Raw genomic sequence first — 15,745 nt, 5'->3', positions numbered from 1 at the left:
AATATATTCTAGTTATGTTCTTTTCTCCCTCTACCACCTAGCTCCTTTCCACCTCCCCACTTTTTCTATCTATCATTAGAAAACAAGCCAGTCTATAGTTTTTAAACCTATAATTTAACTGTATACATGTGCTACAGCTTCCTTTTGGAATCTTCTTTCTTAGAGGGTAACATTATATTTTCTTTTAAAACTATTCAGTGAAATTTTAGGCAACATGAGGAATTTGTGTTCAAGCCTTCAACCTTGAGCTGTTCAAGCTCTGGTCTTTTCTTGGAGGAAGTTAAATAGTTAAGAATGTTAAGGTAATTTTGCTGTAATCATTTGAAGAATTGGGACTCCTCTTCCTTTGCCAGTTCACACCTAAAAGTACAGCCCTAATGGGGAGGTAGTAACTGAGCCTGAAGATTAAGAGAGGAAGAAAAAGGGGAACTTCATAATCACAAAATGGATAATTACCATGTAAATACTGAGGCTGTCACAGTCTATCACTGTCTAGGATGCTAACAATGATGTCTCTGTTGTATCTTTATAGTCAGTTAAGCACAGAGCACTGTTGAAAAACCTGGCCTGAGACCAGGATGCTCCACAAAGAAAATAGAATGATTTCCTTGTGATAAATGAGAACCATCCTGGGGAGTGTCCCAGGAAGCCATGGTCACTTCTCTTTATATGTGTGATACAACTCATTATATTTCAAAAAGCCTCACCTCTCTGATGTACTCAAACACAAGTTTTAAATGAGTTAATTAGTGAAAAGATTGAATAGATTCTGTAGTTTTCAAGGGTTTGAAAGATCTTGAGAATGACCTACAATGATTTCTTACTCTGTTAAAATAATTCATTAAGGGTCATGTATGTTAAGTATAAAATTTTCCTCCTAGAGTATATATTTGTGGTTAGGGTTCAAAATTAGTATACTGTAGCTACAAAATCAACATCAATGTGGCCTTTAATATTTTCAGTATATAAATCATATTTTGTATGTAATACTTGAAATAGAACCCAGAGCCTCACACATGCTAAGCATTACATCACTGAGCTCCTGTCTTCAACATGTAATCATATGAAGAGCCAATTGATTTCACTCTATGGGCACTGATTTGTCTTATCTGAAGGGTTTATTCACAGCAGAATATAGCCTATTTTATATTTGATACTATACTTATAAGATTGCTTTTGAGTTCTGCTATCTCTAAAATTAACTATAGGAAGAATTGTTTTACTGGTGGTTAATCAACAACAAACCTCTATCAACTGGCTTTGTGTGTGTGTGTCTTTATACAACATTCAATTCATTTCGTAGCACTTGTCCTGACATAGTTGTGTTAAATCTCCTCACTTGGAATACGGATGCTAGGAATGTTTTCTGAGAGATTTATTTTGAAAATGTGAAGTGGCGTGCTGTTGAACATGAGTGTTCTCAGGCTCAGCAGCTTGTGGATAAGAAACGATTCACAGTGACATTTACCACCAGATTTGCTGGCTCTTTGCTTCCATCTGCCACACAGGCCTTCAGACCAATGTTAAGTCCTGGCTGGCTGGCTAAAAATGTCCCTTAGCTTCTCCAAAGAAACTTCATACAAGTATAACTATTCTCCTACTAAATGTCTGCTAGGGACATAGAAACACTCTGCTGGATAACTATCACCTCCTTTATGTGCTTTCTACTCTTTGTACTTTTAAGCTGCAAAGCCCTTCATCAAATAAAGACAGAGATAGAAAATGCTGGAACTATAAGGGAGTTTCTTTGTTAGTCACAACACTGAATTTCACCAGAACCCCCAATGAGTTACACAAAGAAGTAAATGGAAAGATACACTCTCACAAGCAACCAAGGCCTGCTACATCACTGTTTAAACTACATTCCTAAGATCAGCAGCCAGTATTGGACTCTCTTTTTAAACCTTTTAGAGATACTGCCTTTTCCTCCAACTTACTGGGACAAATCTCTCAGGTAAAAGTCTCATGTTCACACTTTAGTAAGAAACTGATGTTTTCTCCTTGCATGCTGAAATTTGAAAACCACGGACATAGGAGACTTGGTATAAACCGAGACTTGTATGTCTTTGGTTCTTTCCTTGTTGTGGCAGTTTGTATATAAAGATGGCTACCATCAAGCCTCATGCCCAAACAGACATGTATCAACATAAGTCTTATTTCAAGAGATCGCGCTACCCCTTCTCTGGACTAAGCCTTCAAGTTGCATTGACAAATTGAGAATAGTGGAAGTATTATATAAATGTCAAAGTCTAAGCATCATGAGGTCTTCAAACTTCTATCTCTCCGTCTTAGAGGAAGACTGCCTTGAGAGCATGACAGAATGAAGCCATAGTCTGGCCTACCAGAGAATGCAGGCTAGATGAAGAAATGAGGATCTCTAGTGAACAGCCACCTCTAAGACATTTAATTAGAGATATTTAGAATTTCTAGCTCACTGGCTGCTGAATAATTGCATTCACACTAAGTGGAACAATCACAATAATCATCCAGCTGATAACAAGACAAAAATGAGTCACAGAATCAAAAGCAAAATTGCTTTAGGCCACTAAGTTTGGGGGTATTATAAGAAATAATAGGTAACTGAGACACCCATATACTTAGGATCATCAAAATAAATCAGTTTTCAGAACATGACCACTTATCTTGTAAATTTGAACAATTTGTACAGCTCAGACAAGACCACTGCATCATATTATATAATAGAAGTAAACAGCCACAGAGATGCTTGCTTTACTGTTTTTTAAAAGTCTACTTTGAAAAACATAAAATCAATTCAAATAGAAAACCACTTTGAACCCAAGTCTCCACTCATGTTAAAAGAAAAATATTCAACCAGGTGACAACTCCAATGATTATTCCAGGCTCAGCACTCTGTTTCTAAAAAATTCAGAGAAAACTGATTTTAAGATACAACAACACAGATCATGACTTACTCCTTAGAAATGTAAGTCTGTGTTAAATTAGCATTAACTGCATTAAGATGCTCTCTGCATCTATTTAGAATTTCCATTGTGTTGCGGGACAGATAGTGTAAGACACAGCAACAAAACAAACACTACTCATATAATTGGATTAGGATCCCATTTCTCTTGTCTTGTGGCTGTGTTGCCTTAGTCTAGCAGTATTCTTTCTGTGCCTTGGGTTTCTTACCTTAAATAAAGTTGTACCTAACCATATTTACTTTGCAATTATTTCAGGAATATATATCAAAGTATAAAGGAAGCTATGCATGTAAGAGTGGTACATTGGAAAACCATCATGGTAAATCATAAACACTAGTGTTTTATACTATAATCTAGGGAATACTAATCATATAACCAAATAATGTCATAAATTAGACTTTTAAATAGTGAACTCAGTTGATATTAAGTTACTACGTGTCAGAAAGCCGAGAACACAAAGGATTCTTAATTCTGTTCCTTAAACCATCACATGAGAAAAAAATGGAATAAAAGCAAGATGATTCTGACTTCTTGTTGATTCCTTTCATTCAGCATTTGTGTGTTTAGTACGCTGACCTTATGTCCAGTTTTCTGTCAGTTTGCTAAAGGAGGTACCAATCTTCTTTTTGAGAAAATTCCTCTTCCACTTCTCCAACTTTGGCCCTCAAGCTGCCTACTCTTACCAGTGGCTCGGTCTTGAAGACACTCCCACACTCCCCACTGGCAGCAATATAGTAACAATAGTGGGGCAACACAAGGAGCCATTGACCTCACTGAGGGAGAAGAGAAATGGAGGAGGTACCTGACAGTATTGGCTTCTTTCAGGGTGCTTGCTCTTTGTGTAGCCTCTGCTGTAGGCTCACTGGCCATGGTGTATATCACCTCACTCTCCCTCCAGTACCTTACTTGGTATTGCAGCTGTGGGATTTGGTTCTGCTTGTTATCATTTTTGTTCATACATATACAAGGCTCACTGCTATGCATCACCTTCTGTTGTTCTCAGGACAGACAAGTTTACCTGGCTAGACTTCAGACAATAATGCCCTCATTACCACTCACTTCTCCATTTTCTGCCTTTTTCATTTTTTCTGTAACTAGGTTTCTCATATTCCAGTATGTGCTAGAATCACCTGCAGAGTCCATTAAAATTCATGTAAGCTTGAAAGGGCTAAGGGTAGGCCTTGACTTACTGTCATTCTGTTCCAGGCCAGTTGGCAGTAATCTGTAGACTATACCTATGGCACTTATAATTGCAATAATGCATTTCCTTTTTATTGTTTTATCCTCTCTCTCTTCTGAATTGACTGTGCTTCATAAAAGGAGAGACTAACATATTTTTTGATTAATTTTCAGCACTCAGTCTGATGCCTAATGCATAGAAGCTGCTCCATGTAGAGCGATTAAATGGATTAGTTATGTATGTACTTAAACAAAAATGAAGAATATATTTCCAGTTAGAAACATCACTTTACCATTTAGGAACACTGCACCTTAAATAGATTTCTGTTCCCTGACTTTGATTATTTCAGTACTATTCAGAATACCTTATATGGGAGTGTAAACCCTTAAGTTCCATTCCACAAGTTTATAAAAAAATCATTGTCATAACATTTCTTCACAGCATTACAGACTCTGATATTAAACATGCCAATGACATCTAGAGAACAATTATCAATAAAGGATTATATATGGACAATGTGCATATGTGCTGAGAGAAACAAAACTTAGAGATCATGAAAGAAAATAAACTGACATAATTTACTCACTAAACCTTCATATAGCAATTTCAGTGAACAATGTTGACAAAAAAAAAAAAAAAAACCCTCACAATCTTGCACATGTTTTTAAAGTCTCCAGTGTCACTGAACTTTCACCTTGATATCTGTGTTCAGATGCTAGGGATGTGGTACTTTGTTGGGTTTCCTTATCAAGAACCACCTTAATTTTAGTTTAAAACTGCACCCATGAATACTCTACTTCCAGTGTATCAGAAATTCTCCTAGAGATTCACTGTCCCCACAAAGCCATCCAGTTTTAATGCCAAGGAGCATGCTAAAGTATCAGTTTAAGCCATTATGGCTTCTCCTCTTCTGCCCTCTTTTCTTTGCAGTTAAATCGTCAGAAAATGCAGTTTGTATTGCGCTCAGTATCCAAGGAACCCACTCAAAGACCTTTTGCATAATAAATAACATAAATGTTTACTCCTTTATGCAGAATCAGAAACCAATTTTCCTTTCATTCAGAGATAACCTCCCAGCCATGCTTTTGAACAAACAGCTAAAGCAAAAGAGAACACCTGGGATAAAATGAACTTACAGGCTCCAGTAGTGCTCAGTCCAGGGGCACGGTCAGGCTGCTTTGTCCTCAGCTCCCGTAGTAAACAGTTTACAGCTTCCCACTCAGACCTCAGATCTTCTAACTTCCTCTTTAATAGAAAAGCATACATGTCACTGATTTTACAAACACTGCCAATATAACTTAACTCATCATTTTAATATCATTTTCTGAGTATATTCTTTATGAAGAACATGAATAATGACAAGAAAAAAATGATTTCCAAATAGACATTTTTTTAAATTTTTAATTCAAAAATTTAAAAGGAGGTCATGGGAGATGGCTCACTGAAAACAGAAAGTGCTTGCTGTGCAAAATGAGGACCTCAGTTAAGCTATCTGGTTAAATAGAAAAAAACTAGGTGTGGCAGCTTTCACCTGTGATCCTTGGTGCTCTGTGAAGATATAGGGGGATTGTACAAGATCCTTGGCCATCATTCCAGCCAATCCATAAGCTATAGACTCAGTGAAAGACCCTATCCCCAAAACTATGGTGGATAAGTGACAGAGAAGACAGCCAATATTGACCTTTGTCTTCCATGTGTGGACATATGAATGTGAGCATCCACACACAAGCAGGCAGGTACATACATATAATCACATACAAATACAAATGCACTGTGATTCTAAACTCTTTGTGCTTAAGATTTTTACAGCTTTAAAGTCATGTCTTGGGAGAATGCTTAGAATGTATAAACTGACTATATGTATATAGACATGCATGTGGGCATTTCAACTGCACAATTTTATCCTATTTCTCTCTCTGTAAATGTATCCAACATATGTGAGGCCTAGAGATAATATTCAAATCTCAAAAATGCTTCATTAATTATAGCAAGAGCTACTGAACAAACTTAAATTGATACTTGCTACTCAAATATTTCCTTAGAATGGACTCAGCTCATATTTGAGCCTTTAAACTAGTTTTTGTTTCAATTGTTTATTTTGAGTTGCAAATATTTCAACGATATCCTCAAATAATTATAAGAGACTTCTCTTAACACTATTTCGGGGAGGTTTCTAGAAGTAGTCTAAGAGAATTTGGTTTAAAAAGGCAGTTCATAAGCCATTAGCAAATACTACTAGTGTATAACTAGTGGTAAAAAGTAACTGTCAAAAATCATTTTAACTGTTCTTATCAAAAATAGTTAAGAAAAATGAAAACTTCAGCTTTTCTAATATATTGTAAATAGGTATTGATGCTTGGAATAAAGCTTTCAGTGATACCTTTGAGACTATGAAAAATAAGTGTGGTTGGTAGCTGATATTCAGCTAGTCCACAATAATCCCAGTTAAACAGACAAACAGACTAAACAGACACAAAGACACACAGACACACAGACACACAGACACACAGACCAAAATACTTCAAGAAAATTAGCTTGGTAGAGAAAAAGACACCCCATGACCAGATTAAAAAGAAAGACAAGGGTATTTTGCCATTACAGAAATGGCTAATATGTACTGCTGCTCCTTGAACAACAATATAATTCAGCCCTACTCAATCCTTCTGAAATGCTATGTTAAGTTTGATGGTCAACTTGACTGCTTTTTGACAGAAGGCAATTAGAACATGGATTCCACTTTTCTCATCCCCCTTAAAATTAAAAGTTCCTGAAAAAATGGCACATGGTTCTTTTGAAGTATTTTCTTCTCTGCTAATAAACTAAATATTTTTAATTTTCACTACTGGTGTATTCCTGGTATTTGCTAGTTGTGAAGATTTTTTTTGTTTGCATGCTCAAGTAGTAGAACCTAGCCTGTGTTTTTAATAAGAAAGTATTCTAGCAAAGCTACGCTCTTACCTGAGGGCTTTAGCAGACTCATATGGACATTCCCAACTGTACCATAAATAACATAAAAATCAAAGTAATATGATTTTGCAATATTAATATAAAGTTATTTATTAGATTATTTTTGTTTATATTTGATTTAATTTACTTTTTTTCATACAGGGTCTCATGTAGTCATGGCTTGTCTGGAACTCATGAACTACTTGGGGATGAGACTGAGCCATTCCAAGGGCTGGGACTGAAGGCAAGTCTGGTTTTATGCACTATCTGGGGATCTAAATTCAGGTCTTCATGCTTGAATGGCAAGTATGTTATCCATTAAGTAATATGCCCACAGACCACATACTGTATAATTATAATATTTAAATAAACAACATTTTGATCAATATTGTACCACTCAACCTAGTATGCCATATGCAAGTCTTGAAACATACATCTATGGTAGTTTATTAACCATTGTTAGGAAAAAAGTAAGCCTTCAAGAAGTTCTTTGGAATGTTGATAAGACATTGATATGAAGTAGAATAAACTTGTTGGTATAAGGAAAAAATAGCTTAATATAGTTATTAGCAACAAAACAGCTGGGGAAAAGATAACTTCCTGGATGTGATTGACTATAATTAAAATGACTAATGATGCTATCACTTAGTAGGTTATATCTGAGGGAAGGATTGCCAGAGGTTTTATATTTGCCCTCTTGACAATCTGCCCACAGCAATTATTTGAGTGAAAGGTTGTGATGTAACTCTTTGGCCAGTTATATAAAACTTGACATATCTTACTTTTATTTTTTCATTAAAGTATATATTGAAGAGTAAGTTATATATATATTATATATATATATATAATATATATATATAATATATATATATATATAATATATATATATAATATATATATATATAATATATATATATTATAAGGCTTGCTTAAGCAATATCATTGATAATATAAAAAATTAGTAAGTCAAATTTGCCTTATTTTATTTTAGCAAATAACTACAGTGTTTAAAATCCCAATAGTTCTTTTGGTTGTAAAGGAAGCAACATTAACATTTCAACCATATATACACATTTAAATGAAAATTAAGAGAAAGCTACACTTAAAATGAGTATGAGTACCAGAAACAAATGTCTAAATGCTTATGTACAAGAATGTTTAAAGGGATTGGAGAGAGGGTTCTGAAGTTAAGAGAACTTGCTACTCATTCAGGGAAAGGTAGTTAGGTTTCTATGACACATGGTGGATGGTTCACAAATGCCTATAACTACAGTTCCAATAACATCTAATGCTCTCTTCTGGCTCTGTGGACACAAGACACATATTTAATACAAATATATACATGGAAGTAAAACATGGATACACATGAAATAAAATAAATAAATGATTAAAACCAACAAGTGGTGTGTTTCTTTTGCAGTTGTTGATATCTGTTTTCACGGATAAGAGTTACATTTTCTTTCATAGGATATGTCTACATAGAAAATACTGTCCTTGAACTTGCTTTGTAAACACAAGCTTGCCTTAAATTCTTAACCCTTGTTTCCCAACCTTCCAATGATATAAATTACCATACTACTTTGTTGTCTTTTAACTGTGAAAGAGGTGATGTTGGGATGATGTCTGTTCGTCTGAATGTGGAAAATATTAATCTCATGAAACCTTATTATAAAATGTATAGCTTGGCAAAATTGTAGTTTACTGAAGTTATATAACTAATCTTCAAATATTTCTGAAGATGGGGGGAATAATATGCACATAAAATAAAGCAGAAGTATTACCAGGATGGAGAGGAGCATACATTGAAAAAGAGACTGAGAGTAGATAAGGGAATGGAGTGGGGCAGAATGAATGAAGGCTGACTGAGATTTCTAATCATAAGATAATAAAAAAACAATTATGACATCTTTATATCAGAGATTTATACTCTTTATTTTTTTTTACTTTTTATCTCACAATGTACTTTTATCTTGAAAGAAAATATGTAAAATGTTCAATATAGTACTTGAAGTTCTATATAGAGCAATACAACAACTAGAGGAGATCAAAGGATACAAATTGAAAAAGAAGAAATAGTATCACCACTTCCAGATCATATGATAGTATACATAAATGACTCCCAAAATTCTACCATAGAACTCCTACAGCTAAAAAAAAAATCTTCAGCAAAATGGCTGGATACAAAATTAACTCAAAGAACTCAGTAGCCCTTTGTTATACAAATGATAAATGGGCCACAAAAGATGTTAGAGAAACAATACCCTTTAAAATAGTCATGAATAATTTAAAGAAAGTCTTGGTGTAACTCTAACCAAACAAATGAAAGATCTGTATGACAAGAACTTCAAGTCTCTGAAGAAAGAAATTAAAGAAGATAGAAGATGGAAAGATCTCCCATGCTCATGGATTGGCAGGATTAACATAGTGAAAATATTCAGCATAGGAAAGGCAATCCTCATATTCAATGCAATTCCCATCAAAATTCCAACACAATTTTTATAGAACTTGAAAGACCAATTCTAAACTCCATATGGAAAAACAAAAAATTCAGGATAGACAAAATAGTCTGGAACAATAAACAAACTCTGGGAGGAACTATGATCTTTGAGCTTAAGCTGTACTATAGAGAAATAGTGATAGTGCATGATATTGGTAGGTAGATCAATAGAATCAAATGAAAGACCCAGAAATAAATTTACACACCTATGGACATTTGGGTTTTGATAAAGAAGCCAAAACCAGACAATGAAAAAAAGAAAGCATCTTCAACAAATGGTGCTGGTCTAACTGTATGTCTGCATATAGAAGAATGCAAATAGACCCATATTTATCACCCTACTCAAAACTCAAGTCTAAGTGGATCAAGGATTTCAACATAAAAACAGATACACTTAATCTCATAGAAGAGAAAGTTGAAAATAGCCTTGAACCGATTGGTATAGGAGACAATTTCTTAAACAGAACATCAATGGCTCAGGCTCTAAAATCAACAATGGATGAATGTGACATCAAAAAAGTGAAAGCCTTTGTAAGGCAAAAGACACTGTTAATAAGCCAAAATGACAGCCTGATGATTGGGAAAGGATCTTCACCATATTCTCTAGATCCAAAAAAACTAAACAGGAAGGAAGGCACAAGTGAGGATGCTTGAATCTCACTTAGAAGTGTGAATAAACTAGCCATAAGAGGCAGATTAAGGGAGTGACCTGATGGAGAAGAGAACGGGGGGGGGGAGGTAGGTTTAGGATCAGGATAAGGACAAAGGGCTAATATATAAAATTTATAAAGAACACAGGAAGTTATACACAGGCAATGAAAATAATCCAATTAAAAATGAGGTACAAAGCTAAACTCAGTTAAAATTGGTGCAAAGAGCTAAACAGAATTCTCAACAGAAGAATCCCAAATGTTCAAAGTCCTTAGTCAGCAGAGAAATGCATATCAAAACAACTCTGACATTCCATCTTATACCAATTGGAATGGCTAAGATAAAAACTCAAGGGATAGCACCTGCTAGCAAGTATGTGGAGAAATGGGAACACTACTCCATTGCTGGTCGGATTGCAAACTTGTACAATTTCTTTGGAAATCAATTTAGAAGTTTCTCAGAAAACTGGCATTAGTTCTACCTAAAGACCCTGGGCATGTACTCAAAAGATGCTCTAACATATAACAAGGAAACTTACACAACTATGTTCATAACAGCTTTATTTGTAATAGTCAGAAACTGGAACAACCTAGATTTCCTTGGACTGAAGAATGGATAAAAATATGTGGTACATCTACATGGTGGAATACTATTCAGCTATTAAAAACAAACACATCCCAGATTTTGCAGGAAAATGGATGGAACTTGAGAATATCATCTGAAGTAAGGTAACCCAGTCCCAAAAGGACATGCATGGTATGTACTCACTTATAAGTACATATTAACCATAAAATAGAGGGTACTCATGCTATACTCCTCAGATCCAAAGAAGCTAAACATGAAGGAAGGCACAAGTGAAAATGCTTGAATCTCAGAAGTATGAATAAAATAGCCCTAAGAGTCAGGTGGAGGGAGGGATCTGGGTGGGAGGAGCATGGAGAGGAAAATGGGGGTTGTTCAGGATCAGGTGTGGGGAGAGACAGAAGAGATGGCCAGATGGCCATGAGAATAAATGGAAATCAGCAACTGACAGAGGTGGGTAGATGGGGCCATATCCAGGACATGACAGAGAACTAGGATAAGGGAGGCACCCAAGAATCAATGGGGGTGAACTTAGCTATGACTCACAGCATTGGGAATATGGAACCTGAAAAGGCTACCTCCTGTAGCCAGACAGGAATCCCAGTGGAGTGGTAGGGATACCAAACTTCCAACCCCAAATTTATTCTGTCTAAAAAGATGCAGGGACTGTGGATTGAGCAGAGATTGAGGAAATTGCCAACTAATAACTGTCCCAAATTGAGACTCATTCCATGGGCCACCACCAATCTCAGATACTATTCATTATATTCTGTTATACCTGTAGACAAGAGTCTAGCATGGCTGTCCTATAAGAGGCTTCACCATCCAACTGACTCAGTGGGATGCAGACAACCACAACCAAACACTGGATAAAGCTGGGGTCTCTTATGGAAAAGTAGGAAGAAAGATTACATTCCCCAAAGGGGATAGGAACTCTACAAGAAGACCAACAGAGACAGCTAACCTGGAACCATGGAGTTCTCTGAGACTGAATCACCAACCATAGAACATAAAAGGGCTGGATCTAGGCCTCCCCACACATATGTAGCAGATAGTCTTCATGTGAGTCCTATACAAATAAAGAAGGCCTATCCTAAATGCAGTTGCCTGTCTGTGGGATATGTTCTTCTAACTGGACTGCCTTGTCTGGTGTCAGTGTGAGAGGATGTGTCTAGCTCAGATAAGACTTGATATACAGTATGAGGGGATACCTAGGAGGCTCCATTCTCTCAGAGGAGAAGAAGAAATGGTGATGGTGGGAAGGGCTGTGGGAAGAGGGGACCAGAAAGTTGGACATGGAGCCAGGCAATTTTTTTGGAAACAAAATGTGGAGGTGACAATAGAATATTTCCTAAACAATGGGCATTCTCCAATATTCCCTTAGTGAAAAAGTCTGCAAATGGTGGATAGACCTTCTATGGAAACAACTGAATCTTTCATAAATATCCTTGAGGAATATACATTTTCTTTGTAAAATAAAATTACATTTAAAAATAAAAATGACCATGTCTATTTATGTATATACATGCACATATGTATGAGCATCCAAATGGAGGCCAGTAAAGGGTGTCAGATAGGCTGGAGCTGGATTTAACAGCAGTTGTGAATCACTCAATGTGAATACTAAGAACTGAACTCCAGTTTTCTGGAAAAGAACCTAGCTTTCTTCAACCCTTTATTTTTCTTTTTAAGAATCACTTCTGTTTGCCTACTTTTTCATTTCCAAATATTCCCCACCAAATATAAGCCCCCAACAGTGTCTTATAAAAATGTATTCCAGACTAGGAAGCTCTGTTTCCATTCCAATAAATGCATGGGAAGGCTCAAAATTAAGAAGAAGCTAGAGCAAGATAGTTTAAAATATATTATATATGGGCTTGCTGCTGGTACGCATACTCACTTTAAATGTAGTTTTCTGTTAAATGTCATAAAATTTGTATGTGTATTTTGAAATGTTAATGTTACCTCCTTTAAAATTGAGAGAATTAATGGGATTTAAAATACTGTAGCTACTTGCTGAAGTAATAAGACAAGGCAAATTTGATTTGCTGTTTTTTCAACTACCAGAGATACTGATTAAGCCAATATCCCTTACTCATCAATATATACTTTAATGAGAAATTAAAAGTAAGGAGTGACAAGTTTTGTATAATTGGTCAAATGATTACATCACAACCTTTTACACAGAATAATTGCTGTAGACAAATGGTCAAGAGGGCAAATATAAGCCTCTGGACATCCTTTCCTCACATAGAACTACTAAACATTAGTATCATCAGTCATTTTCAATTATAGTCAATCACAAGGGATGGTTTCTTTCCCTAGCTACTTTGTAGTTAATGACTGTATTAAGCTGTATTTTTCCTTATGACAACACATCTACCCTACTACATATCATCATCTTATTAAGATTCTCAAGAACTTGTTGAAGGCTTATTATTTTTTTTTGTAACAATAGTTAATATATTACAACCTTTCTGCCTTGGTGTGTTAGGTAGTAAATTTTGAACCATAAAAATGTTTTGTGAGATCTTAGTGCTTTAGGATACTCCAAAAACTGTAGGTAACTTTCAGTTTTTTTCCACAAACAAGGTATAACTCATAGGTAGAAAATTTGCTTATCATGTACAGCACCCTGTGTGTTCCTTCCCTGGTATAACAAAATTAAAAAAATGCTGTGAGTCAACGATTTCTCTATGTCTGATAAGGCCAAATCAAACACCTCACCCCTATCAATCTGATAGTTTGATTTCTCTAAGATCAGGAACTTGTAGACATGTTTTTACTGATGTTCCACCTCTTTTAAATACAGGAAATGGGGAAGCAGGAAAAGTGGAAAGAAATATATAATTTGTGGGAAAAATACAGAGGGGAACAACCAGCAGCTGGGTAGCAGGGAAGTCCTCCATGCCAGTCAACAGACAGCAGGCCACAACATGACATGAGGGAGTCTGTGAGTTTCCAAGAGTTTATTGTCTATGGTGAATCTAGATGGTGTGCGCACCCAGCCCCCTTGTCCATGGCAAATGTAGATGGTGTGCACACACACCCCCTGTGAAACTCAGGGCAGACCAGAGTTAAATAGGGAGGAAGAAAGAAGGAGGGGCTGGGGAAGAATGCTTAATTGGCTATGCCCTCTGGCCTTCAAGTATCTCATTAGTATGTAAATCTTTCTAGGGCCTGAGGCCTATAGCCCTCAACCTGTGCTCTTTGGGTGGGGCTACATTGCCCTGAAGGTGACTGAACAGTGTAGGTCAATGGAGTTCCACAACTCCTGTTAGGTGCCTGGATTCTGGGAGCACAGAATAGATGCCTGTCTCTCACAGGCAATGGATGTGACACCAGTTGGGTCTCCAAGCTATTTCTAGCCAGCTCTTTGCCCAAAACCAAGACCCCTTTCATGGTCCTACAGTCATTGACATATAAGACAGCTTTAAGAGAAGTGGGAAAAAAGGACAAGTTATATGGCCTTGTTTTTGTTTGTTTATTTGTTTTAATTTTCCATTTATTTCACTGAGGAAACAGCAGAGTTGAGTGGAGTTTAGTTCATAGGTCAAAGCAGCCTTGGGAATGAATGTATAGGTGGAAGTGAGATTAAGTTAAGCATAACTGATTTGCTTAATTTATATATGAGAAAAGTAAAACTTCCTATATTTTGAAGGAAAGATTTTTTCTATGTTTTATGCAAAAGCAGGCAGTAAAGCAAAAGTAAATGCACTTTTGTGAAATATGAGAAAGGGTGTTAAGCTTCAGCTCATTGTCATACACATATGGTATTAAGTTTTTGAAGGTGCATCAAGAATAAATAGAAATGACTTTTTTCTTAGTTCATTTGTTCATTTATGTTCAATTACAGTCATTGGTTCAACAGAATGAAGGTCTCTGCAGTAATTACTCTTGGTACTTTATCAATCTTGTAACTAACCTGTATACTTTTATCAAAAGCAAAAATGAAATTTGCTGCTGTCAGTACTGGCTCCATGTCTGTAGTACAAACACCAAAAACATTTATTTTATTTTTAAAAGGATTAAATAAAACCTCAAGTTTTATGTACATTGTTTTTCTGTACTTCAGGGTTAGAGATAACTTTAATTATGAATGAGGGACTTTTTAATATTTCCAGAGAAAGTTGTGCCTTTTGCATCTGGACTTTTGCCATTATGTTCAAAGAACAACTTTAAATGTACTTGATGAAAACTCCAACCTTCTGGTCTGCACCAGTGCCCTGAGCAGACCTTGAGCATCAGCTCTGCAGCCAATCCCTCCAAACCTAGAGGAGGCTGGACTTCCAGGAGCTCTAACACACCCAGAAACATAGGATCATAGGATCACAGAATCTCCAGAGATTGGTCATACCAGGATTTAAACATTCTAGAAGCAGCCTGACCCCCAGGAGCTCTTACACCCAGTATCTCAGGATCACAGGATCACAGAAACAGCTGGATTCTGAGGAGTTCTGACACAAGCAAAATAACAGGAAAGACAGGCTCCAGTCAGAGACAGTGAGTTCAGGTAGCACTAGAATTAACCAGATAGTGAAAGGCAAGCAAAAGAATATAAGCAACAGCAACTAAAGTTACTTGGCATCATCAGAATCTAGTTCTCCCATCATAGCAAGTCCTGACTAGCCCATCACACTGGAAAAGCAAGATTCAGATTTAAAATCACTTCTCATGAAGATGATAGAGGACTTTAAGGAAGATATAAATAACTCTCTCAAAGAAATACAGGAGAACACAGGTAAGCAGGTACCAGTCCTTAAAGAGAAAACACAAAAATCCCTTAAAGAATTACAAAAAAAAAAAAAAAATACAACCAAACAGGTGAAGGAATTGAACAAAACCATCCAGGATCTAAAAATGGAAGTAGAAATAATAAAGAAATCATAAAAGGAGACTACCCTGGAGATAGAAAACCTAGGAAAGAGATCAGGAGTCATAGACCCA

At 36.1% G+C, this 15,745-nt stretch overlaps 1 protein-coding gene across 10 annotated transcripts in view; it reads right to left on the bottom strand.

Moving 5' to 3' along the window:
- Dmd (dystrophin) overlaps positions 1-15,745 on the bottom strand; it is a 1,571,027-nt gene that overhangs the window by 681,069 nt on the left and 874,213 nt on the right. For all 10 annotated transcript variants that reach the window (XM_076918257.1, XM_076918249.1, XM_076918252.1 and 7 more), the window contains one exon: positions 5,259-5,367. In XM_076918257.1, the coding sequence (XP_076774372.1) occupies positions 5,259-5,367 (109 nt within the window). The remainder of the gene's footprint in view (positions 1-5,258; positions 5,368-15,745) is intronic.

This window comes from Arvicanthis niloticus, chromosome X (genome assembly GCF_011762505.2).
Source record: "Arvicanthis niloticus isolate mArvNil1 chromosome X, mArvNil1.pat.X, whole genome shotgun sequence".
In the NCBI taxonomy this organism is placed as follows: domain Eukaryota; kingdom Metazoa; phylum Chordata; class Mammalia; order Rodentia; family Muridae; genus Arvicanthis; species Arvicanthis niloticus.
Note: the sequence above shows the minus strand (reverse complement) of the source record. Positions and strands in the feature narration are given on the sequence as shown.